General features: G+C 36.5%; 1 protein-coding gene across 1 annotated transcript; it reads right to left on the minus strand.

Annotated features, from left to right (window-relative positions):
* Positions 1-1,419: 1,419 nt before the first annotated feature.
* LOC134659602 (uncharacterized) lies at positions 1,420-27,787 on the minus strand. Its single transcript, XM_063515278.1, has 2 exons — positions 26,337-27,787; positions 1,420-1,488 (listed from the first exon to the last, which is right to left on the minus strand). Exon 1 carries the CDS (start codon positions 27,732-27,734, stop codon positions 26,427-26,429), a length of 1,308 nt encoding a protein of 435 aa, XP_063371348.1. The 5' UTR covers positions 27,735-27,787; the 3' UTR covers positions 1,420-1,488; positions 26,337-26,426.
* Between the last annotated feature and the right edge of the window lie 72 nt (positions 27,788-27,859).

Consider the following 27,859-nt stretch of genomic DNA (forward strand, 5'->3'; position numbering starts at 1 on the left):
TAATAATACAAATGTGCGTACCATCAAATATACAAGTAACAAATTTGTAGTGGAAAATTCTGCCAAATATGTAAATTGTATCGACAAGTCTACAATTGATTGTATCACAAAACTTTACATACGCTACATATATTTTCCGGAAAACGTACAAATTTGTAGCTAACAATTGTTTTGTGCTACGTTAAATTGTAGTAATAATTATACCTATATGTAAAATTGTACCTACAAGTTAACAATTCTCTAAACGTGTGTCGCACCCGCTTGCTACAGTTGCTACTATACGAATACTAGTAATTGCAGTATATTTTATCATATTTAGCGATTCCAACCCTTTGTACCCACCACGAAATGTTTAGTTCAAGTAGCAGTGATAGTGAAGAAAAATTAACTGTAAGACGTCCTACGACGTATAGAGAACGTACAAGTTTAACGTTGACCATAAGGGATTTTACATTTAATCAGCGGTTCAGAGTGAGTAAATCTACCTTCGAATATCTACTTCAGACTATTGGTGGAAACCTTAGACATCCGACACGAATATATACATATTTGTAGTTATAACATTACAATTTTTCGCTTGTATATTTACAAATCCACAATTCTACAATTATGTAGCTGTCGTAACATACCTTTATTCTTTGTGATACGCTTTCACAAATATGACATATTTGTATACTGCAGACTTGTAATGTAACGAATACATATTTGTAATTATTGTGGTACATTTTATTGTTTACTATTTAACAATTTTGTCGAATTGTACACTTGTAAAGTTTTGTGGGATAGGGCACAGGTCCACATCGGGTCCCGTGAGGGCCTTGTAGAACCGTCCGTGTAGCACCTTACTCTCCCATGCCGCCTTGCGATCCGCAGTACTTAGTAGCACAGGTTTGCGCCAGTTCTCGTTTGCCAAGGAGAGCGGCGTGAGGTTCCTGTCTACTGCCACCACATCACGATGCATCCCACACTCGTTGTTAAGGAAATAATTTCTGAGATTGTACACCTCGCGGTTGTGGAGATCCTTGGCGTTTAGGAAGCCTCGGCCTCCACATTTCCGTGGGATGTACAATCTCATAACTGACGAGCGTGGGTGTAGCATGCGATGTGCGGTGAGCAGTGATCGGACCCTCCGACCCAGGGCGTCCAGCTCGGTCTGAGTCCACCTTAGTATGCCAAAGGAATATGTGAGTAGGGGCATTACCCAGGCGTTGAAGGCGCGCACTTTGTTGCCTCCTGACAAAAGACTGTTAAGGACTTTTGTGAGCCGGCTGAAAAAGCGCTCTTTCACCGACCCTCTAATACCCTCGTCCTCAATACCCAACAACTGTGACATACCAAGGTATTTATAGGTTTCTGATTCAGAGATATATCTGAAAGACATTGTCTCAGAAGGTTGTAAATTTGTTAATATTATTATTCTCTTTATTTATCTTTCATCTTAAGTTAGGTTTTTTTATAATATGAATATAAAAGTAAAATATAAAAACACTTACAAAACAATAAAAAATAAATATAAACACATTATAAAAAACCTAACCTAGGGTGCCGCCAGCAGCGGGGCAAGGCCCAAGCTGCCGGTGGTCAGGGCCGCAGAGAAAGGAACCGGCGGGCTATCCGCGCCGTGTCCAAGATCACCGCCTTCGATATTATTATTATTCTCTTTATTTACTTGAACTCTTAGGCTAGGTGATTTATAATATGAATATAAAAGTAAAATATAAAAACACGTCTGTATGTCTTTTCCATATCTCGGGACCATGGGGTCCCGGACCTTTGGGAGGCGTACGTGGGGCCGAAGCCAACAGCGCAGAGGCCCTTTAAGACACTTTAATCTAAAAGCAAGGGATACACGTGGCGGATACCATCCCCGAACGCATAATGTGATACATCCGGAGATGGTCCCCGCCAGGTGCAAAGACTATTGCAGTGCAGCACTCTTGTGCTGCGATGGGAACTAAGGTCATGGGCTATAGATTTGAAAGTTGGTTGGACTGGATAATGGGCTATGGGAGAGACTACCGGACACCTGCCGTGACAATCAGTCTCAAAATTGTGTAAGACAGGTGGTGACTCGCCAACTCATTTAGTGGGCCCCGCAATGGCCGCACGCACACTGCGACAACAGGGCAACACTTCGGAGCGGCTGTAAGGTTGTCGAGAGGTGAGTCTGCGGTAGCAAGATCCCGGTAATCCGTTCAGCGGGCCGCCGGCGTTATGACATTTTACACTTCCAACCTGGAGCATAGGTCCCGCTCTTGCGACTCCACTCTGGCCAGCCAATCAAGGCAAGCACAGAGGCGAGGGCCAGATGACAGGGCCCTCTGGAATAGGGGTCCGCGGTGTCGCCACTCACCGTCAGCTCGCCACAAGCTGCCCCCGCGGGGTTATTATTATTATTTGTATCTCCTTGGATATCACGGGCCTGTAATCCCGGTTTTTTGATAGGTTTGCGTGGGGACACAGATCCAACACGTAGAGGCCCCTTGGAGAGCTTTTATGTCATGTAGAACGCCTGCTGGAACCCGTTCACAGGTGCTACAATAGACACCCATGAACCGATCTCAGCAGGCATTGGGACTATTGTAGAAAAAGAGAACAGAAGTTTGGGTGGACTATGAGACTGGGTTATTACAAAGACGTACGGACACCTGCCATAACAATGTTTACGCAAGTTATCGAGGCAGGTGTTGACTTGCCGCGCACTAGATGGGCCCCTGAAACTGCCGTCACGAAGACAACCGGGAGCAACATCGGTGTGAGCGGCTCAGGGGTGTCGAGAGGTGTGCGCTGCTTTCTACCCAGTGACTGTTAACAGCCACTGTGCCAACTCGCGTCTTATGCATCTTTCACTTCCACCCCTGGAGCATATAGCTCTAACGACTCCTCTCTGGACGGCCAATTAAGGCAAGCCAGAGCTGAGAGTCCTGCGGGTCCCCTTGGAGTCCACTCCGACCGACGAAGACACGCCGGAGACCCTGACCGGCTCTCGGGAGCACTCGGGTCCGTGGGGTCGTTACTCCCCAACAGTTCGCCACAAGCTGCCCTGCTATTATTATTATTATTATAATAGGCCCTAAGGGATCGCCCTGCTGGCATCCAACACTTGAGGTAATCTAGGGGCACGGTAGTGCCCCCGCCAAGACGAGCAAAGCGAAGCGCAAGGGCACTACCTACCTTTTCTAGAAGCGCTTCGTCGTTTTTTTTAACCCTCATAACTTGGGTTTGGATTATACCAGATAAACAAAATTCTCGGAATATGATGTCAATAGTGGACTTATTAAACATAAAAAATTTCAATTGCATAGCTCTTATACTTTAGATTTTATTCATATCTAAAAAAACCCGATTTCGTCACTGACTCACTCACTCACTGTTGATCATCAAAACCTCTAGGGTACTTCCTGAAGTCCTAGAACACTGAAATTTGGTATGTAAGATAGTATTAGTACACAAACAACAAAATAATTCAAGAACTTGAAGTTTTTTGCCCCTAAGGGGGGGAAAAGGGGGGTGGAATTTTGTATGGGAAATCAATAACCGCTGAACCGATTTAGTTGAAATTTGGTATGCAGATAATTTTTGTAATGGGGAATGGCATATAATAGTTTTCAACCCCAAAATCACCCCGTAAGGGTGAAAAGGGGGTGGAAAAGGGCGTTAGGGGAAAAAGAGGGTTGAAGTTTGTATGGGGAATCAGTAAAAAGCAGATTATGCCCCCAGGTACGTATTTCAGGATTTTTAATATTAGGTATTTAAATCACATGCGCAACCCTTTAAATTAGGGGATGGAAGCAACTTACAAAAAGAAGTGAAATCCCACCAAAAACATTTTCATCTAAAATGTTGCCAAGACGAAACCATAAGGCTCGCACTGACAAAAAGTTATCAGATCTCTTGTAGAGCCAAGCTTCTAACTCTACAAGCCCTAACTTCACAAACTCTACACCTTAGTCAAAATATATGTGGCTTGGCCGTTTGGTTACTCCAAGAACTGTTGTATTATAAAAAATAATGAATAGTGAATACATTTTTCACCTTACGTCCATGTGACAGTTCTATTGCTGCTATTATTATTATTATAATAGGCCCTAAGGGATCGCCCTGCTGGCATCCAACACTTGAGGTGATTTCTTTTTCGCCAAACATTAGTTTAGATGGAGTACCATAACATTGCGTTAGGTAATCAAGAATCTCCGGGATTTCGTTTTTTAATTCCTGTAGAAGTGTAATACTTCGATCAATACTTAAACGCATTTTTGACGTCAAGTTTAACTTAGACTTCGAAGTTTGAATGGGTCAGGAATGAACGTGTGGCGTGTACAGCGGCTTCGCACCCGCCTCTGACACCGAAACCAAGCTGTTTGGATTGAAATTTGTCCGTGAGTCAGTTACGAAACGCGCTGCAACATAATTTTAAGGCGAACCGTCGTATTAAACTTCCCACCGCAATGGGACGGATACCGCCGTCTTTTTTCTTAAAAGGTATCAGATTGGCGCCATAAAGGACAGGGACTATTTCACTGCATATTTTACCTGATAGCATTAAATTAATCAAAACGGTCAGCTCCTTAAGTAATGACTCCCCAGCATCGCCCATTAGTGGGCTGGTTCGGCCTTTAAGATGCTGAGGGGTTATACTATCTAGAGTATTTAGACCACCGGCAAGGTGGCGTGGCGGGGCTAACAGCACAGGCGGCTGCACGGGTGTGAAGGGTAACGGATGTTTGTCTTTGAGCGCGGTGAAGCAGAACGAGGGAAAAGTGAAAATCGTATTTAAAGGAAATAAATAAATTGAAATTGAAATATTTATGATCGATTTTGAGCATGAGCGTGTTTTTGCTCACCAGTTGGCGCCACTGTTGATCTGTCAGAAAAACTGTTCTCAAAATTATTTTTATAAAATCAATACGTTGTAATATAACCTACACATAAACTACTGAACCAATTTGGTGGAAATTTGGTATAGAGATAGTTTATGCGTCCCACGGAAAACTAGGATAACTAAACTAGGATACTTTTAATCTCAAAAATAATCCCTTAAGGGTGTGAAAAGGGAGATGCAAATTTGTATAGGGATTCAATAACCGCTGAACCGATTTGGATGAAAAAAAAATCTTTTTATTTCGCTAAAAAAGTACTTAAATCTACAGTCTGTGCGGAAAGATAAGAGTTGTGAAATGTATGGGCTCCCTTACATTCCACGACTCTTCTCTTTCCGCACAGACTCTACATACATATGCTCGCAAATCTACATCTACATCTTTGATTTAGTTGAAAATTATACTAAACATCATCATCATTGGCCTTAGCGTCTAATGCAGACGATTTATGGTGTAAAACCGGAGAAATATCCTATTACACCGCCTGGGACGAAATTAAGGAAACGCAGGGATGCCCAGCACCTGCATTACCCTCTCGGCTTCACTGTCTTATCCCACAGGAAAGGCGAGCCAATACGTATGGAGACAGGTCAGCTGCAGGAATCTGCCGCTTATTTCAGGTTGGACCCTACTCGCGCCTTACGGAAACTCCATTCCGGGTTTTATTTTGGAGTATCCTTCTCCTAGATGGATTGCAAACCAATGCTAAGAGGACGACCATCTCCCCTGTAACGAAATACCTTCTTGCTTCATTTGTGGACTTAGTCGCCTCCTACGACACCCTTATCCTATGTGAGGGTTGGCGCTATTCTAAAGCCGGCCACCACACGGCTAAACATGACAGAATGAATTATTAACCTCAGACGTCGGAGACGCTTAAAACTCCCCCACCCCCCCCCCCCCCCCAACCTGCATCAAAAATCTGGGTGGCTCCACTTCTTAAATACATTTTAGGAACACAAAGATTAATTTTGCCAAAAGAAATCATTTATTCAGAGAACGCCGTAGTTGACCTTTTTATGCCCTGAGCGCACTCGACTATAAAATAGCTACCTAAATATCTCAAGAAAACTAGGCATATCATAGAGGTCTTAAGGATTGTAAGACAGGTAATTCCCAACTATAGTTGGCTTTGTACCTCTAAACTAAATGAATGAATGAAAATTTATCTGGGGCCACGGGAATGCCCCCGCCAAGATGAGCGGGCGAAGCGCAAGGGCACTTACCGTCTCACGAAGCGATTCCTCGTTTTTTTGAACCCTCATAACTTGGGTTTGAATAATATCAGATAAACAAAATTTCGGGATATGATGTCAATAGTGCTATTAAGGATAAAAAATTACAATTGAATAGCTCTTATACTTTAAATTTTATTCATATCTAAAAAACCCCGATTTCGTCACTGACTCACTCACTCACTCACTAATGATCATGAAAACCTTTAGGGTACTTCCTGAACCTCTTAGTACACAAACAACAAAAAATTCAAAAATCCCAAAATCACCACGTTATGGTGAAAAGGAGATGAAAAAGGACGTTTGGGGGAAAAGGGGGTTGAACTTTGTAAGGGGAATCAGTAAAAAGCAGTTTTTAATAGTAAATTAATTAAAGGGTTGGGGGCCCTTTAAATTAGGAGATGGAAGATAGTCATTAAGCAACTGACAAAAAGAACTGAAATCCCACCAAAAACATTTTCATGTAAAATGTTGCCAAGACGAAACCATAAGGCTCGCACTGAGAAAAAGTTTATCAGAGCTCTTGTAGAGCCAAGCTTCTAACCAACTTCTAACTCTACAAGCCCTAACTTCACTAACTCTACACCTTAGTTAAAATATGTGGCTTGGCCGTTTCGTTACTACAAAAACTATTGTATAATAAAAAATAATGAATATCTCCTCCTCGTTTTATGATACGACGCTAAATGCCTTTTTATTTTCTTTTTACAGTTGAGCGAGGTGTTGTAGGTGCCGCTCTCGCACTCTGGGCCTGGCTAAAATTTATTATTTAATGGTTATTAGGCAAAACTGTGTCAACCCACATATTCGCCATTTTGAGATAAACGTGTTTAAAGATGTAACTATTTCTTTTGTCAAGCTTGTACACATGTGTTCATTCATCATTGGTGTTGTTGAGGATGCTATTTTACTGACATATAACATCATAAATTCTTTCGATGACCATTAAATAAACAAATATTGTTATTGCGAAATGTCAAAACCACAATTTTCTAACGCAAAATGAGTCAAAATGCAAATATGTAGCTACTACCTAGTGTCGCATATTTGCGACGTTTGAGGCTTTCGGCTGAGGATACGGCCGCACCAGCGCCAACTTTGGTGCTTGGAATATGGGATGGCGGCAGGGAATCTACGCAGGTAGCGTTCCAGACATGTGGCCGACCCATACTCCAAGGCACCAGCGTCATTCCGTCAGGCCTCTTGCCATCGACCCTGGCCAGACCGTTGGGCTCTAGGACCAACGGTATCTTGGCACTGACAAGGGCCCTTCGGATGACGTCGTTAAGGCTGGCGTGGCGGGGGATTCTACCAGCGTTCCGGACACAAGAGAGGCCATGGTGGCCCAGTATGTCCACCATGGCGCCGCATTGACAGCGATGTGGCTGGTTTGTTGATGCCCCCAAACGTAAGCTAGCTGCCAGGCAGAAGGTGGTGATATCTAGAAAAGTAGGTACCTATGTTTGGAGAGGGTAGCGCCTGTGTTAGAATATTATTATCCTATGTACATATTGTATTACTTACGAAACTGACCTGTTTCTCTTTGAAGTCCAATGTTGATAATATATTGAATTATTTAAACACTTATAATATAACATAAATACAATTTATAATATAACATAATATACTACCAAATCAAACTAACGTAATACAATTACTTAGAGATGTTTAAACACTTAAACACAACTTCACGTGAAGTTTACAATTGGTAATTTATGTGGGTACGATACGAAACCACGGTTGATAAGAGAAACAGGGGTAGTGGTAACTTTAAAATAGTAGTTAACCTACTACTAAGATTTGTACATTACTTTTAAGTGATTTATTATGTATTTATATTACTGATTAGTAATTATAACGGAATTTAATGAAAATATGTTCTAATAGTTTTATTCTCCATAATTCGATAAATGGACGAGGTACATGAGAAACTACTTCTGTGACGTCACTTATCGAATGACAAGTGGCATGATTAACCAGTTGCCAGGTAGAAATGGGTATAAAAGGGACCGACCGATCCATTTTTGGTCATTCTGCTTTGAGCATCAGCACTGAGTTAATCGTCGCCAAAGGAATATTGAAAGTTAAGTAAATACTATGTTGATATTTAATAATATGTATTATAATAATTAAGTATTTGCTTGATTAATTAGATGGATTAATTAATTCAATCATCTCTTAGTGAATAATAACTCTTAGTAATTATATTTATTAGTTGTTGATGATAAGGTGAATAAATAGGATTATTGACTTTAATAAACAGTTTTATTTTCAATTACATCTGTTGATTAAATAGTATCCAGTTATTGATTTAGTACTTTTACATAATTATGAATCAAGGTAAATAAATAACTAACGACAAGTTATGCCTAATTTATACACCAAACAGTGATATTAGGCAGTAATGAGAATAGAAATAATATTGATTATTCATTTTGAGTTTGATATTTAAATTTGCTTATTTACATGGAAGTGGGGATTCTCCTATAGAATAGAAATAATATTGATTATTCATTTTGAGTTTGATATTTAAATTTGCTTATTTACATGGAAGTGGGGATTCTCCTATAGAATAGAAATAATATTGATTATTCATTTTGAGTTTGATATTTAAATTTGCTTATTTACATGGAAGTGGGGATTCTCCTTATTTACTTAGACAGCTATTATAATTCGCTACGATGCTTACTTATTATTACGATGCTTACTATAGAGATGTACTGTTGTGGTCTGTTTTAGACGTCGACGTCAGCGTCTTTTTTGTTCAAAAACGTTGACGCTGACGCCAGACGCCGCGTACAGCATAAAATAGGAGACCAGGGCCTAAGCTGCGCTATACTTGAAACGAGGACACTGGCGGTTCACTTTCAGTGAAAACCCCAGGTGAATCACGGTATTTGGTGTACTAAGCTTGGCGCTTTTTATGGACAACAGCAGCAAGTAGCTAAAAAGAATTTGCGACGCAGAAACTGCCGTGCCTGTGAGACGCTGCGGAGTGGCACCTTTCTGAAAGGATGACTGATGAATTATGTTACTGGTATGTTAATTTTGTAGTACTTAAAAGTAGGACTCTTGTGTTTAATACCTTAAACATATTCATCATCAGTATTATTACCTTCCCCACCAAATTACCAACATACATAGTAAGTGATTTAGGTAAACGACGATTTATTTAATATCTAAATAGAAAAAAGGGGATTAATTATTAAAACTTTGAAAAGCAGTTTTGTTAGATAAATTTCGACACGTCGAATTAACCTTATTTCTTTCTCAGCTTAAATAAATAAAATCAAATCGAAAGCGGTTTTTGAGGCCTTCATTAAAGACTACGTTTGAACTTTTAACTTATAGCGTGACTTAAGTTAGATAGGTCAAGTCACGTTCAGCTGTCAGTTTAGTTACGAGTTTGTTAATTTAATTGTTACGGTTTTGATATTTATCGTCAGTTTTGTGACCTTTGCTAACCGTAAACAGTTAAGCGAAGAATTTCATTTATTGACCGAAGCGTAGCGAAGGTCTACGTTTTGACTCGGGCATTTTGCTTTTGGATGTCCGGATGTTCTCCTCTACAGGTCACAATTCTCAACCGATTCTTGTAAAGTAAATTTTTTTTGTCGTTCCCGTTTTTGGAAATTTTCAAAAATGGAGGAGTTGTGATACCTAGTGCTTAAACAAATAGTCGTATCGATCAGGGATGTTGCGGATGCCGATTTTTTTACATCCGCGGATGCGGATGCGGATGCGGATTTTTAAAGGCTCACATCTGCGGATGCGGATGCGGATGTCAAGATTAGGTACTTAGAAAACGTCAAATATTACATTTTTAGTATTTTTTTATTTAAAAAAAACGAAACGTTTAGTATTTGAACAAGAATATAGGTGCGTTATATTTAATAAACAGTAACTTGGCCTTTTCTGGATCTAGACGATTTCGTTATAGGTAATTACGAAATTACCTAGCACTTAGCCGCCGCTAAGACGTTCCTGTACCGACTTGTTCGACATCCGCATCCGCATAAGCTCCGCATCGATTTTATGCGGATGCGGATGCGGATGCGGATGTTGAAAATAATGCGGAAGTTCCGCGGTTGCGGATGCGGATGCGGATGTTCGCAACATCCCTGGTATCGATATCATAAGAGTATTTTCTTTTTTGAGACATATTTACATATGTAAATGGCAAAAATGCAGAAAAATTGTATTGCTGGTTTAGGCGGTAATTAGATATTTAGTTTGTACTCGAGAATGAGTAGCCGAATTCCGTCAGCTTAGCTAAGAACAATCGCTTTTTTTGTTTGCACACAGAAAGTCTGGGTTCGATCCCCAGTAAGACATAACTTTTTGTATTTTTTTTTCACTTTAACTTCGTATTTTTTTTAATAAATTAAAATCTTTGTATTGTTGATTGATCAAACCGCTGTGTGGCGCTGTCATCGTGCACGGTCCCAATAAGCTATGCTCGCGAGGTCTACAGCTCACAGAGCCACTAGTTTTATTCAATGCCCTTATACGTCCTCTGTATTTTAATATTCAAATTATTTCTTATTTATCATACGATTAATATAAATAGATATTTGTTAGGTTTTACCAGTCACTTAGGTTAGGTTTATAACAGTGTTTTCGAAGTGACATATCTTAAAGATAGAATTTATACAACCGATCAGAATCTTAACAGATACTTTTTTTCAATAAGTATGACACAGTAAAAAAAAAATATTAAATTGTCAGGTCGTTTTAAAGTGAAGGATAAAGTCTGCACAAAATTAAATGAAATTATTATTAACTAGCTGTTGCCCGCGACTTCGTACGCGTGGATTTGTATATTGGTGGTTATAAATTCTACATTAGCTTAGAACATTATGCAGCAAAAGATAGCAGTAGGGACGGTTAATCATTTGTTAATTATTATACAACGCATAAGATTTGTCTTTCACAACCTGGCTACGAAGTTTCAAGCCCCTAACTGAATAAAATTGTTCTCGATAATCTCGATATAATCTCTCTCAACCCCCAGAAGATTTTCAAGTCCACTATTTAATAAAACCTACTACCTAACTACCTATTTACGAAGTTTGAAGTTCCTAGCTTTAAATAAAATTTGAACCCTCTACCAACTCTCAACCCCTGTTTAAACTTTTAGGGGATGAATTTTTAAAAACGCTGAGATTACTTTTCTTGTATTGTAATAATATGCCTTTATACAACGATTCAAGTCCCGCACTCCAATAAATATTTGGGTTCCATACAAATTTTCGACCCCCTTCACCACCTTGGGGGATGAATTATCAAAGACTCTGAAATTAGTTTTCTTTTCTCTCAATAAAATACCTTTTTACGAAGCTTCAAGTTCCTAGCTGTAAATAAAATTATAACCTATACAATCTTTCAACCTTTTTTTAACCCTGTTATGGGATGAATTTTTAAAAACGCTGAAATAAGTTTTCTTGTGTTCTAATACTATGGCTTTATACAAAGATTTAAGTCCCGCATTCTCAACAATATTTGATCTCCATACAAACTTTCAACCCCTTTTTCACCTCCTCGGGGGATAAATTTTTAAAAACGCTGAATAGGTTTAGTTCCTAGCTTTAAATAAAATTTGAACCCTATACAAACTTTCAACCCCTTTTGGACCCTTATAGGGTATGAATTTTTGAAAACGCTGAAATTACTTTTATCGTATTCTAATAATATGTTATTATACAAAGATTCAAGTCCCGTACTTACAAAAAATATTGACCTCCATACAAATTTTCAACCCCTTTTTCACCACCTTAAATGTTGAATTTTGAAAAACGCTAACATTAGTTTTCTTCTCTTTTAATGAAATAACTTTTTACGAAGTTACAAATTCGTAGCTTAAAATAAAATTTAAACCCTATACAATCTTTCAACCCCTTTATAACCCTTTTAAGGGATGAATTTTTGAAAACGCTGATATTACTTTTCTTGATAATTAATAATATGGTTTTATACAAAGATTCAAGTCCCGCACTCTAAAAAATATTTGATCTCCGTACAAACTTTCAATCCCTTTTTCACCACCTCGGGGGATGAATTTTTAAAAACACTGAAATTTGTTTTGTTGTTTTTTAATTTAATACCTTAGTAGGTGTATATTGGGCATTCTAGATCATTTAACCCTTTCCTGCCTTAACGAGACAGAAACCAAGCTGTTCATAAGATCACTTTCAACAAAAACTTTCGTGTAACCGCATTTGGCCGCTCACTGCGTTCGCTCTATGCGTTTTACGAAAGTTTTTGTTGAAAGTGATCTTATAAACAGCTTGGTTTCTGTCTCGTTAAGGCAAGAAAGGGTTAAATGATCTAAAATATCCAATATACACCACGAAAGATTTAACAGTTTGCCCTTAGACACCTAGAGATCTCGATTCGCGTTTAAATTGTTTTAAATAAGGAATGTTTAAGTCAAGTAGCAGTTTACAGACACAAAATGTCAAAGCATTTAAACTTAAATATTTAATCGAAGTACAGGATGTAAGGTACATCAGTCCTCTGTTGGACTAGGGTATGAGCCTTAAGGACACAGGTTGTACTGAAGGGCTTAAAACCTAAACGTTGACATTAAATATTTTATAATTGTAATGCCTTAACATGGTTTGTCTAAAACAAACGTCAAACGCTTAGATACTAAATCAGAATACGCTTTACAATCGAATCAGTATGACCTGTGTAAATAATTTTTATTTATAAAATCTCAATTGATGTATTTATTACTTACTGAAATTAATTTCTCAATTACACTTATCAATTTTTAACGTTACTTAAAAAAAACACTCTTTACTTTGACGAAAACAAACGTCACATGCTTAGATAATACGCATTACAGCCGAATCAGAATAATCTATGATCATAAAACGTGATTATTACAAATCTTGATATTGATATTTTTTTTTACTGAACTTAATTTCTAAATAAGACTTACCAATTGTTAAAAGCAACAAAACACACCATGTCACAGAAATGATCAGTCTCTGTGAACACGTAGACCCCCAAGGCGTATGAGCCCTGGCAGAGGATCTGACAGCATTCTTCAGTCTATAGTACAAATTAGACTTTAGATTGCCGTGTGTGATAAAGTACAACACATCATAGAGTTGGCCAATCTCATGACATGATGCAGCTCCCAGGGAGGCGGTCCCCGGCAGAAAGCCGCGTTTGACGTACTTTGCTTAGGGTCCTCCTTACACTATCAACCGGTATAGTGATGGATTCTCCTGTTCGTTCGATTGCATGTTTGGTTAATAGCACAGCTCAACACAAAGGTGGCCAGCCTTCATGTCAAGACGCAAGTCCCAGGGAGGTAGTCCCCGGCAGAAACTTGTGTGCTAGGATCACCCAGCTAGCTCCGGTTGACAGCAGCGGGATCTCCGACAAATCATAATTGAAAAATGTATATATGCAGTTAGTTGCAAAAACTTTAAAAGCGCGATGTAGGACAGAGCTTCTGATTGGTAAACTCAATTAATTTATGTATGACGTCAATAAAGGATTGTTGTTTAGATCCATGGAGTCGACGTTACAATTATATGTATATATTTTTACAGACTTATATTTCTTTAATTTTTCAAAAAGAGAGGTTTTCAACAAATAGATAAGATTTTACTACAAAACACTATTTAAAAGACAAACTTAAAACAAACACTATATCAAATTATAAAATTAATTTCTCTGTGATTTGAAGATATTTTTTTATGTAATGAAATATAAAACAAAATCAAATTACAATGATAGATTACACTCATTATAATTTGATTTTATTATATTATAAATATAAACATATTATATAAATGATAAGACGATAATTATCATTTTCGAATTTAAAAAAATTAAATCAGATTATTTTAGCAATAAAACATATTTATTAAAAAATAAAGAAAATCGAATACCATATTATTTTCTATTTAGATACAAAGTGTAAAAATAAATTTATGAGAGAGGAATGTCTACTCTTCTACATTTCGAACCTGTAGGTCTGCTGAGCACGCATTTGAGTTACTCGGTAAAAGATTGTTGTTTAGATCTATGGAGTCGATATTACAACTATATAATATTTACTTTACGGTCTTACATTTCTCTATTATTTTATGAAAAACTATTAGAAGGCTTTATAAATAAATAATAATAAAATTGACAAAACAAATAGAGACTTATTTTAAAACATTATTTAAAATTTCTACATCGATTTCTCTATAATTTGTAGAGCTTACCTTACCGTATAAAATAATATTTTATGTAATTAAGTATAAAACTAAATTACATTATATAAAGAATAATTGAACAATATTTTTATAATTTTTATAATATTTTGATAATAAAGACATTTAGGATAATATAATGCTACTGCTGATGATGATGATTTTCGAATTAAAAAGTTAGATTATTGCATTTTAAGTGATACAGATTATTATATTATTTTCTATTTAGATACAAAATGTAAAAATAAATTTATGAGAGAGGAATGTCTACTCTTCTACATTTCGAACCTGTAGGTCTGCTGAGCACGCATTTGAGCTACTCGATAAAAGATTGTTGTTTATATCCATGGAGTCGATAATACAACTATATAATATTTACTTTACGGTCTTACATTTCTCTATTATTTTATGAAAAACTATTAGAAGCCTTTATAAATAAATAATAATAAAATTGACATAACAAATAGAGACTTATTATAAAACATTTTTTAAAATTTCATCGTCGATTTCTCTATAATTTGTAGAGCTTACCTTACCCTATATAATAATATTTTATGTAATTAAGTATAAAACTAAATTACATTATATAAAGAATAGTTAAACAATATTTTTATAATTTTTATTCTATTTTGATAATAAAGACATTAGGATGATATAATGCTACTGCTGATGATGATGATGATGATTTTCGAATTAAAAAGGTTAGATTATTGCATTTTAAGTGATACAGATTATTACATATTAATATGAATTTATACAGTAAAATTTATTACAATAGTAATAAAAAAAAAATTAATATTATTATAATATAATATTAATTTAATTAAATTACAATAAGAAAATCGAATACTATTTAATTTCAATGTAAAAGGTAAAAAAAAAAGTTATATTATTATATGTGAGCGGAATTCTACTCCATTACATTTCGAACCTTTAACCTGCCGGTGTGCATACCGCTGAGCATGCATTTGAGTCGGTCCGCGATTGAGACTCTTATTACTTACACGAGTTGTTAACATGAAACTTAGTGTGATGCAATGTGGGAATAGGGGAAGCATTTATTACGAATGTATGTTTGTCTATCTTTCCTTTGTGAATGCAAACTGGAAGTCTATATAATAAATTTAAAAAAAAAGTGTCTATAATTATAAATTTGAATCCCATAATGTTTTTCTATAAAAAAAAAAAAGGTTTTGTATTGTTAAACTGAACTCGTAATAATACTAGAACTATAAACTAAACACAATATTTCATCAATTTTGATCTTACAGAGATGTTATTATCTACGTGCTATACCTAGATTTTGGTCAAGCAGGGAAGTGGACCAACAGGTAAATTATACAGCCTTGTCCAAAAGTATTAGCACCCATTATTACAATACAATACTATATAAACTAGTACAGAGAATAAAATTGATTAACTTAGAGGTAAACAACAGGCGATCTAGCAATAAGCCCGATTTTTTTAATTTTAAAAATGATTTTTTTTTTCCAAAGGCTATTAAACCATTTCATAAAATTTCAAACAAGTCTTTATAAATTAAAAATACTTTAAAAGAAGTATGAAATAAAAAAACTAAATGCAGTAAAGTTAAGGCTTAAAATAACTGTGACAACCCTAGCGTTTGACGGCAAGGTTATGGTGATCGGGTCGCCACTTTCCCGAATGAAGGTTGATGGAGGCGATGGCTGAGATACGCGTCGTACTCGTGAACGGGTGCTGTTTGTGGAGACGGGTCTGTTTAAGCTAACACGAATATATTTAGTAACTCTATTTTTTAATTTAATTGCAGTGAGACGCCTCATTCGGTTCTCGTATTGTTTTTTTTTTTCTCGTAATGTGTTAATCATACAGGATTGTGACTCTTGGAGACCCTATACATCTCTAAGGATAATTTGATAAACTATGTTATTTTTTAGTTCTGACACTTAGAGACATTTACACCTCTAAATACGTTTAGATTTTTTTCCATGTATCTGTTTTGTTTTTATTTTAATATTATTATTATAGTTTTTTTATGTAATTTGACATTAAGAGACCTTATACATCTCTAAGTAATTGTATTACGTTAGTTTGATTTGGTAGTTGTAGTTGTATTTAATAATTGTTGATGTAAAAATTATTTTGCTTGTATGTAAATTCAATGTTGACGTGTAAAAGTGCCCTTGTGGCCTATTTGCTGAATAAATGTTGAAGTTGAAGTTGAAGTTGAAGTTAAAATTTTTATAATTTAATTTAAATAATTCATTATTGTTGTGACAATCCTGAGGTGAAGAACTATCAAGATTAAATTTGAAGACTATTCCAGTGCAAATAATTTAATGACCATGTAAGTAAGTTAACCATTTAGTTTTACATAACTTCTTTTTAAATTATTGAATACTGTATTTTGCAAAGTATATGCAAATATAGGTAGTTTAAATAACAATTTTGTTTTTTTATCAGGTCGTACTCAGAATATGACTCAACCTGCGAATACATGTCCTGTATGACAAGCAAGAAGAATTCCAAGACTAAGGACCTTGCACAGAGGTAATTATGATTATTGTTACAATTTTATTTGTTTCCTATTAAAAATATTCTTTCTATGAGTGATAATTAATTCTTATATTATTTATTCTTTAGATCGGACTCAGAGGAAAAGGAGGTTTTTAACGAGCAGACTGGAAAGAAACAGAAGACTCCTGCACAGAAAAGGTGATTTAAACTTTGTGTTTCATGTAAATGAAAAATTAAATTATCTGATTTCGATATACAAAGGTAGTTAAATTATCACGAACTATTATTAACTAATATTTATATTTTTCAGATCTGCGGAGGGGACACGAAAGCTTCTAACAATAAAAAGCAGAAGGCGTCTACTTCTAAAACGTAAGCATTGTTTGAAATATTTAGTATAAAATTCAGCATTTTTCATTCGATTCTTGAGAAATTTTGTTGTTCAAAAAATTGGTTGGCGTTAAGTACCTAGTTTTTATCTAGTCACTTTTTTATTAAAAAAAATGATGGAGCTATGAAGGTCGTTTGGGACTACAATTCAAGAACCCATTATTTTATTTTGGGACAATTTATTTATTTTATACTATTTCTTACATAGATTTGTGAAACGAAATGAGGAGCCATCACCGTGGAATGAATCTTTCGACTTGTTCGGGCTGCTGACAAAAGAGGAGGCAACTACAGCGGGACTTAGAAGTTTCATTTGAAGCCACATTCTTCAATCTGCTGGTCGTTGCAATGGATAGTTTTCCTTTATATCATGTAAGTTTTAATTATATCTGACTTTTATTTATTTTTTGTGTAACTGATAGTAACAGTTATCGTGTACTGTTAGGCCTTTCCTGTTTTTTATTTATTTTCTTAATCTTTATCTTTGTACTATTTATATTGTACTTATGTATTATGATGACCATTTATTATTTATCTTTTCTTACATAGTATAAAACAAGTAGGCAACTAATAAATTAATATATTTCGTCTTATTCTTTAGGACATCGATACGAATGTGTACGCGCAAGACCCTTTGGAAGGGTTTACACAACGAATGGAAAATTGGAAAAATGAAGATTTAAAAAATGCAGATTCAAAAAAAACTAAACCCAAAAACAAAAAACGAGAATCATTATCTAAAAAAAACTTAAAGACCAGGCTCGAACATCGTACGTAATTTGCAAAGAGTTTCAAAGAGGTCAGCGTTTAATAAAAATCAAGATTTATGACTTCACGGAGAGCATGACAGAACAAGTTGATTTTTCATTAGACGATAGTGATAGTGAGTTTTTAAGTATGAGTGCACAATATGTTGTTAAAAACCCTGTCGATGAAATTTTAGACTCCACGGAAAATATTATCAATAAGATATCTAAGGAAATTAATAAACGGGGATTGTAATCGCAAATAACAATTTTATAAATAAAAGCATGCTATGAAAAAAATGTTTTATTATAACTAAATCCTTAAACTAAGAAATATATAAATATATCAACAATCATAAAACAATATAATTAGTTCATGTTAATTGTACAATTATTATCATACCATTTCTTGATACAAATGACATTTCTTAATGAGTAGTGTTTATTGATAACATGATATAAAGTACTTTTACTTTTTTCCTTAAGAAACTTATTATAAAGTATTACAAAATTCGGACAGCCATTTTTTGTAATATCAGTAACGTAACAGATTTCACATAAATTTTGCACCCATTTCGTTTTTTCTAGACCTTTCACATATATTTTTTTATTTTCGAGATAGGGAATTATAATATTTTGGAAATGACTATAACTTATATGTCCATCACTCCAACGAAAACCGAAGTTATTTTCAATCCAGCGCACATGTTTACGTTCTTCATGCGATAATCGTGAATAAGGAAATGGTGGCTTTATTGAAAATACCAGAGTAAAGTCATCAGCAGCCAAAGCTAACTCTTTAATAATGAATGTATTCTGAGCATCTTTAAAGCCTTGTATGTCCGCAATATAATAATCTAAGTTCATGATATTTTTTTACAATACTACTTAAAGGTTTATATTCCACAATACAGTCGTCAAATATTAAACAAAATGCAGATGTATTGTCAGGAATTTCTTTATCACTCTCAATTTCTATTCTTACGTCTATAGGTCCTGACTTCAAACGATCGTTTTGTCTAGAAGTGTCCAAGACATATAAAGTACATTTTTTAAAGTCGTGTATATTTAACAATGGTTCAGCACGACGTCCATGATATGACTGTTGAAATCTTGTATATTGTTCATATAATATTGCATAAATTGTCGTGTTCGAATTTAACGTTTAAACTTTCATATGGAAAATAAGTGGAGTTTAAAAAAACACGCACTTCACGCAAGTTGCAATGATCAAAACAAGAAAAATCGGTTTCGGATTTATTTTTTCTTTCGGTAGACAAAGCTAGCACCACAAACCGAGGTTTTTCTAACTGAGATGATGTTTTGATTGCCCATGTATGTTTAGTTGTTTTAGGTAGAAGTGGATACTCGTATAAATCCCAATTTCTAAAAGCCAAGTTCAGAGGACGGTCTTTTTCTAACAACTTTAACATTTGTATTCGTTGACGGTCAGATACCTTGATATGTGGCACTCTCCATACGATTTTGTCAATAACAATATCTTCCAACACTTCGTTTGTATTCAGTTTTACTGCATTTAAATTAGTATTGCTTCGCAATAAAATCAATTCATGTTTACAATCTATTATTATTTTGTTGAAGTCTTCAGCAAATCCTAAAATTTTGTTTAAAGGTAAAGATACAGCAAAACGTCCACCTTGAGTATTTTTTGTACCGTTCAAATCCCATCCCCATGCTTTTGACATCGATGATTCATTACTATTCATAGATAACAAAGATTTAATAGTGGTAGTGATACCTACATTTTTAACTTTGTCAATCTCAACTCCATTCAATTCGTAACGAATATCTTGAAACAGGAATAGAAATGAATTGTTTGTAAATTGAATGCTTTGCACTTCTGAATTTGATTCCCTGTTAATAACCTTGACGGTGCCTTCTAAGTATAAAGTACTAGCGGACGGTAAAATATATAGGTCTTGTTGATTAATGGGTATTCGAATTTCATCGTTTTTATTAAACGTTGTTACATATGGTCTATAAGAATGAACTTCAAAGCTTTCAATTGCATTGTCTTCAGCAAAAGACTCTGCCACACTGAGTATTTTACTCATTTTAATAATCCTACAAGTTTTAAAAACTTTACGTTTTCCTTTGTTAATTTCACAGTAGTTTTCCTTTTCACAGTAGTAAACTGATTTTTTTAGGAAGTTGCATAGACTTTTTATTAAAGTCTATCATTATACCTTTTTTCTGAGATGGAAATATAACTGAATATCTTCTCCTCTTAAATTAATTAGTTGATTTTTTGCGTCAAGTAGGGTAAAGGCACCAGTAGTCAGCCTTATAACGACTTTTTTAAGTTTGAACGTTCGGCATTTCTACAGGATTAGTCGGATAATTAAACAAATGACATGGTTAGATCAATTGTTTATCATAGTTTTAAAACAAAATATTAAAAAAAATAACAATCCTCTTTATAATATCTCTAATTAAGTTTAAACAAAAAGTGGCACTTTTCTCCAGTAGTCAGCCTCCAAAATCCAGTAAGCAGCCTCTGTGTACCCAGTACTCAGCCTATATAAACTATTCATAATAATTAGATCAAAATCACTAATATTTATATCAAAATCAACGATATTATAATATTTATTATTTCTTATAGACAGACTTGAGGTAATAAATATTCAGATTTTATTTCTTTATAATTTTTGTTATCGTTATTGTAGTTAAGTAGTTGTAGTTTTTAATTTTAGTTTATAATTTTTTGCATATATCAAAATCAACAATGTTATACAAATATCTATTTTTATGTAAGATTGAAATATAATGCTTATTAATTGACCGAGCGTTAGCGAAGGTCTCCGTTTCAGATAAGGCAAAAAATGCTTTCGTACGTTCGCATGTTCTCCTCTACAGGTCGCAATTCTCAACCGATTCTCGTGAAATTTTGTGAGCAGGTTCAGTGAATAAATATATATTTTTGTCGGTATTTGTTTTTTTTTTTTACAAAAAGGCGGAGTCATACATTTGTTCAGCTTTAAGGTATGCTCGCGAGGTCTATATCTCACAGAGCCACTAGTTTAATAAGGTTTAATTTGTAAAGTTAACCGTGTGTATTACGTACCCAGCCCACTATTAACTTTTTTTTTAATTTATTTATTTATTACACAAAAGTTACTACAAAAAGTAAAAGTTAGTTAGTTATTTTTATTACTATTTTAGTTATTGTTATTGTAGTTAGTTGTAGTTTTTCATTTTAGTTTATATTTTTTTCGCATATACATGTGTATTACTTACCTACTTGTTTACTTATTTAATAAAAAAAATCTTATAGGTACATACAATTCTTATGACACGAAATTTGTTGGCCATAGGTACTTAATTAACTAACACTATTCTTGCAAACTAAGAATCGCAATATTTATTTTCTAATAATTAATTCGTCAAAAATTAATGAGGTAAATCAGGAAATATATAATTATGTTCCTAGTAGGTATTCGGTAAAAAATAATTAATCGAGTCTATGCAGATCTAATTATCATTAATAAACAAAGTCATATACCGACCAGGAAAAAGCAAAATGATAGTGTATAGTTAACGTCAAAAATATGTATACACTTTTGAACCTTATTTCAGTGAGATAGGGTTTAAAAATGTGGACATAATTTTGACGGCGACGTACCAAGCAAGGTCAATGGCTAAGTACTGGATCCGCGAAACCCAGTGCTCAGCCGCATTAAAACGTTATTTCAAATGCGGCTGACTACTGGGTTTCACTTTAAATTGACTAGGGCATGCCTAACCAAATTTGAAAATGTAAACTTAACGGTCCTAACGGTCGCATTGGCTCGAAAATAATAAAATAAACGAATAACCCAAAGGTCAGCCGTGGGGGGCTGGACACTGGATTCTTTGGAAAAAAGTGTTATCCAGTGGCCAGCCCCCTCAATTTATAAGTGAAATATTGATATTTTCATTCAAATATAATGCAATTTAATAGATAAACTAATAAATAAACCAATCATTAACAAAAACAATAACTTTTAACATTAAAACACAGTTTTCCTTGCCTGTTAAGAGAACACCACGTGCAGTAAAAAATATGGCGGACATGACACTATTGCACTCGTCGACAAACAGCACCTGTATGAACGAGTATATTTCTTCCCCCGTTCCCTCACCGCACCTGTCGTGTGACGTATTAACCAATAAGGAATCAAAGCTCCTATTTGAGTACTCGCGATTTGTTTAAACGAATATACCAGATATTTATGACCAATAAACGGCTCAAAAGGCTGACCACTGGTACCTGGCTGACCACTGGTGCCGTTACCCTATCCGTACATTAATTGAACTTATGGTATCTTGATTTACAGGAAAATATATAAGATTTCTTGGAACTTCTATGATTCGATATCCAGGCGGTACGTTAGGAACAAATTCATGAATTATATGACTAGGTTTTCCGTTAACAAATGATCCGCTCACAATATCACATTCTATCCTGATAACAGTCGTTGATATAATGTTGACAGGGAATTGTGAACAGTTTTTTATATTCGCCTTTAAGATCTCATGATAGTCTGATGTAACATTAATTTGTAGTTTTCTTTATCGTCTTCGGTTACTAAATTTAAATTCGGAATTTTCTTAAATAACATTTGAACAAGCCTTTGAGTTTTTTGAAAAGCATGTCCATTAATAGTAATAGTTTTATCTGCCACGTAAACCCTCTGCAACCCCATCATAAGTTTTCCTCTGTCTAGTCTGACTCCATAAGGTACATCTTCAAATGCCTTTGCAGAAAATGATAGTGGAGACGAAAAGTTTCTATCTAAACTGGAAACACTCTCGAAAGTCTCCTCATCTGTTGCAACACTGTCGCTGTTGGAATAATCTTCCTCTAATTCACTTTCTTCTTCAAAATCTGATTCATTTTTTTTTACATCTTTTCCTTCTAAACGATGTTCTTTAGATTTTGTTCTCGAACGATTTAGTTCGAAAACCGTTTCATCATGAGATGAACTTGGTTTAGTATCACTATAATTCAACTTCAGTTTTTTTGGTGTACTGTGGTAATCAGGACTCTTTTCATACTCATTTTTCGTTTTTTCGTTTATACCGCTTCGTTCTGCGATTTCATTGAGAGGCTGCGTGATTGGCTTAAGAACTGACTCTAGGAATGTTTGGTTTTCACTTGTCATATCACGCATCAATTTTAGTTTTCACTTAACAGCCTTTGCTGATTTTACAATTTCTTGTTTAGTCATTTTTTCCATAGTTACTGCGAATAAAGACCTTACTTTGTAGACGATAATATTTGAAATGATGAGCAACACTTTGTGTTTATTCTTATATGTCTTTATTCAGTAAGAATAACAAAAGTGTCAAAGTTCTTTCTGTAGCATCCTTTATTTCTTTCACAATCTTTATTTATTACTAAATAATTATATGGTGCACACCAAATTTTAGCGCACATTTCTTTAAATTGCTGCCAAGACATATCTGTATTTACATGTTCGTTATATAGGTACATGACGTAAATTATGTTCGTCTTGTTTAAAAAGTATAATAAGATTAGCATTATCTCTTATTAATTGCTTGGGAATTTTTGTGTATGTTTGGTTAAGATAAAAACAATCTATTTTGGAATGTCGTCCCATAGAAAAGTAATCTCTAACGTTGTTTTGCTTTTCACATGCTATATCATCAAATACCATGACTGAATCTGGTTTTGCTTGATTTGGATTTAAGACTTGTTCGTTTTCATTATATTTATAAAATGATACTCCAGACACCTGTTGAAGTACTTTTTCTAGAAATAAGTATTTAGGTTGGAACAAAGTTTTGGAATAAACATACACATTTCTAAATCTTAATCCGTTTTCGTGCATAAGAAGACCTATAACTAAATTAGTTTTTCCACAGTTAGATGGACCGCAAATGAGACAACGAATGGTGCTTGGTAAAAGTTTACCATGACGTAAACGTGTTTTATTAGAAATCAAATAGTCTTTGTGTAAATCAAGTGACTGTGCTTGCTTAATAAACTTCATATCTTGTTAATTTAGTAACGTCTACACTATGTAACGTTTTTTCGTGTAATGAAACTGATATTCAATTATAACTGTTTATAACGTTGCATTGGGTGTTTTAAAACACGAATCGAGATCACTAGGTGTCTAAACGCAAACTGTTAAATCTTTCGTGGTGTATATTGGATATTTTAGATCATTTAACCCTTTCTTGCCTTAACGAGACAGAAACCAAGCTGTTTATAAGATCACTTTCAACAAAAACTTTCGTAAAACGCATAGAGCGAACGCAGTGAGCGGCCAAATGCGGTTACACGAAAGTTTTTGTTGAAAGTGGTCTTATGAACAGCTTGGTTTCTGTCTCGTTAAGGCAGGAAAGGGTTAAATGATCTAGAATGCCCAATATACACCTACTCCTGAGATTGTACACCTCGCGGTTGTGAAGATCCTTGGCGTTTAGGAAGCCTCGACCTCCACATTTCCGTGGGATGTACAATCTCATAACTGACGAGCGTGGATGTAGCATACGATGTGCGGTGAGCAGTGATCGGACCCTCCGATCCAGGGCGTCCAGCTCGGTCTGAGTCCACCTTAGTATGCCAAAGGAGTATGTGAGTAGGGGCATTACCCAGGCGTTGAAGGCGCGCACTTTGTTGCCTCCTGACAAAAGACTGTTAAGGACATTTGTGAGCCGACTGAAAAAGCGCTCCTTCACCGACCGTCTAATACCCTCGTCCTCAATACCCAACGACTGTGACATACCAAGGTATTTGTAGGTTTCTGATTCAGAGATAGATCTGAAAGACATTGTCTCAGAAGGTTGTAAATTTGTTGAATTTACAACCCTCCCCCGCTGTACATGCATAACCGCACATTTATCGACACCAAACTCCATGTTGATGGCACTACTGAAGACTTCAGTGGTGTTCAGTAGCTCCTTCAAGTCTTGGTTATTTGGTGCAAATAGTTTGAGGTCATCCATGTACAGAAGGTGAGAAATGACTTCACCCTCTCTCCGAAGCCGGCAACCTAGACCCAAATCCTTCAGCAGGGTGCTGAGGGGATTCAGAGCTAGGCAGAACCATAGGGGACTCAGACTATCACCCTGAAATATTCCTCGCTCAATCCTTATGAAATCCTGCGGGCCAGGGCGGTCATCCCCGCCTCCTGGTTGACGAAGGACTGTGGTCCACTGCCTCATGCACGCGCTTAGAAAGGCTCTCAAAGCTGCATCAACTTTATACAGCTCTAAGACCCTCCCCAGCCATGAATGAGGCACCGAATCATAGGCCTTCTTATAGTCAATCCAAGCGGCTGAAAGGGCCTCCTTGTTCCGCCGGATTTGTTGGCAAATGGTCATGTCTATGAGGAGGAGCTCTTTAGTACCACGGGACCCAACCCTACATCCATTTTGAGCGGGGGCCAAAATATTGTTAGCGACAATGTGCGCGTTGATTTTTGTCCTCAAAATGGATGTAAGGAGCTTATAGAGTGTGGTAAGCACGTGATGGGTCTGTAATTCTTCGCTTCCGTGGTACTACCGGTACTACTACTACTACTTAATTCTATGGTTTCCTCCCACTTTCGGTACACCTTCCTTTGGTCACTCTGGAAAAGACGATTCTGCTGGAATCGATCCACACGCTCTCTGTAGCGGCGAATACGGTTTGCCCATGCATAGACTTTTTGCTTAAGAAAGTCGATGCGCTCCGTGATATTGGCAATATAGTCGCGGGGCTTAATACCCGTCCCCACGAACGCCTGATTCACAAAGCGCATTACTCGGGGGCGGTTATTGCCCCCCCCCTAAAGCAGATCAGCTTTGCAATAAGAGTCCTAAAAGAGCTGATACGTCGTTCGATCCGTATTTGCCATGCGGGGGCACCTCCGTCGGTCCTAGGTGCACGTTCAGAGTCCGGAAGCTTGACTCGTGCAACACGGCACGCCGCGATGGCTCCGCAATACATGATCGCGTGCGTATCATCTAAATCTTTACTAGTCCGTAGATATGGCTCTAGTAAAGCGTTTAGGGCTCCCATTAGCGCTAGATTGCGTCTATTCATAGGCAAACGTGGTAATCGTGGCCTAGTGTTGGGAGTGGAGCGATACTGCGTAATCGCCTCATCCAGAGTCCTTATTATTATTATTCTTTTATTTATTTCTCTTCTTAGGTTGGTTTTTTACAATATGGATATAAAAATAAAATACAAAAACAGTTACAAAAACAATACAAAATACTTATAAACATATTATAAAAAACCTAACCTAGGGTGCCCTTATTATTATTATTATTCTCTTTATTTATTTATCATCTTAAGTTAGGTTAATTTATAATATGGATATAAAAATAAAATACAAAAACACTTACAAAAACAATACAAAATACTTATAAACATATTATAAAAAAACCTAACCTAGGGTGCCGCCAGCAGCGGGGCAAGGCCCAAGCTGCCGGTGGTCAGGGCTGCAGAGAGAGGAACCGACGGACTATCCGCGCCGTGTCCAAGATCACCGCCTTCTGCATCTGACCCTTGATCCAACCACCTAGCGAGAGTCTCTCAAGATGTTGGTCGAGACTCTTCGCTATTAGACCGTTCGCTGATACAACTATCGGGACAATGATCGTCGAATCAACATCCCACATGGCGGTTATCTCGTGAGCCAAGTCTAGGTACTTACTGGACTTGTCCTTCTCGGCTTTCACGAGATTCTCATCATGGGGGATGGTGATGTCAACGAGCACGGCCCGGCGTTGCGCTCGATCTATTATCACAATGTCAGGCTTATTGGCTACAATAGTCCTGTCAGTGATGATAGATCGATCCCAATAGAGCGTGGCACGACCATTCTCGAGAACTGGCGCAGGTGAATACTTGTAGTACGGTACTTCGCGGGCCACAAGGCCGTATAGAAGAGCAAGCTGCTGGTGAATAATCCTGGCTACGAGGTTATGTCTGTGCAAGTACTCGCCGTTAGCAAGATGAGAGCAACCGGAAATGATATGCCTGAGTGACTCTCCGGGACGGCGGCATGCCCGACAAATGTCGACCGTACCGTCCTTCAGGATATATTTCCGATAGTTGTTCGTCATCATTACTTCGTCCGCAATTGCACAGGCAAAACCCTCGGTTTCTCCGAAGAGGTCCCCGAATCGTAACCAGTTCACCGACGCGAGCAGGTCTACATCGGGTCCCGTGAGGGCCTTGTAAAACCGCCCGTGTAGCACCTTACTCTCCCATGCCGCCTTGCGAGCCGCAGTACTTAGTACCACAGGTTTGCGCCAGTTCTCGTTTGCCAAGGAGAGAGGCGTGAGGTTCCTGTCTACTGCCACCACATCACGATGCATCCCACACTCGTTGTTAAGGAAATAATTCCTGAGATTGTACACCTCGCGGTTGTGGAGATCCTTGGCGTTTAGGAAGCCTCGGCCTCCACATTTCCGTGGGATGTACAATCTCATAACTGACGAGCGTGGGTGTAGCATGCGATGTGCGGTGAGCAGTGATCGGACCCTCCGATCCAGGGCGTCCAGCTCGGTCTGTGTCCACCTTAGTATGCCAAAGGAGTATGTGAGTAGGGGCATTACCCAGGCGTTGAAGGCGCGCACTTTGTTGCCTCCTGACAAAAGACTGTTAAGAACTTTTGTGAGCCGACTGAAAAAGCGCTCCTTCACCGACCGTCTAATACCCTCGTCCTCAATACCCAACGACTGTGACATACCAAGGTATTTATAGGTTTCTGATTCAGAGATAGATCTGAAAGACATTGTCTCAGAAGGTTGTAAATTTGTTGAATTTACAACCTTCCCCCGCTGTACATGCATAACCGCACATTTATCGACACCAAACTCCATGTTGATGGCACTACTGAAGACTTCGGTGGTTTTCAGTA

Source organism: Cydia amplana, chromosome 25 (assembly GCF_948474715.1).
Source record: "Cydia amplana chromosome 25, ilCydAmpl1.1, whole genome shotgun sequence".
In the NCBI taxonomy this organism is placed as follows: Eukaryota; Metazoa; Arthropoda; class Insecta; order Lepidoptera; family Tortricidae; genus Cydia; species Cydia amplana.

Excerpts from the sequence above, each read along its gene's own strand:
- LOC134659602 (XM_063515278.1), bottom strand. The coding sequence starts at position 27,734 with ATGTCTTTCAGATCTATCTCTGAATCAGAAACCTATAAATACCTTGGT.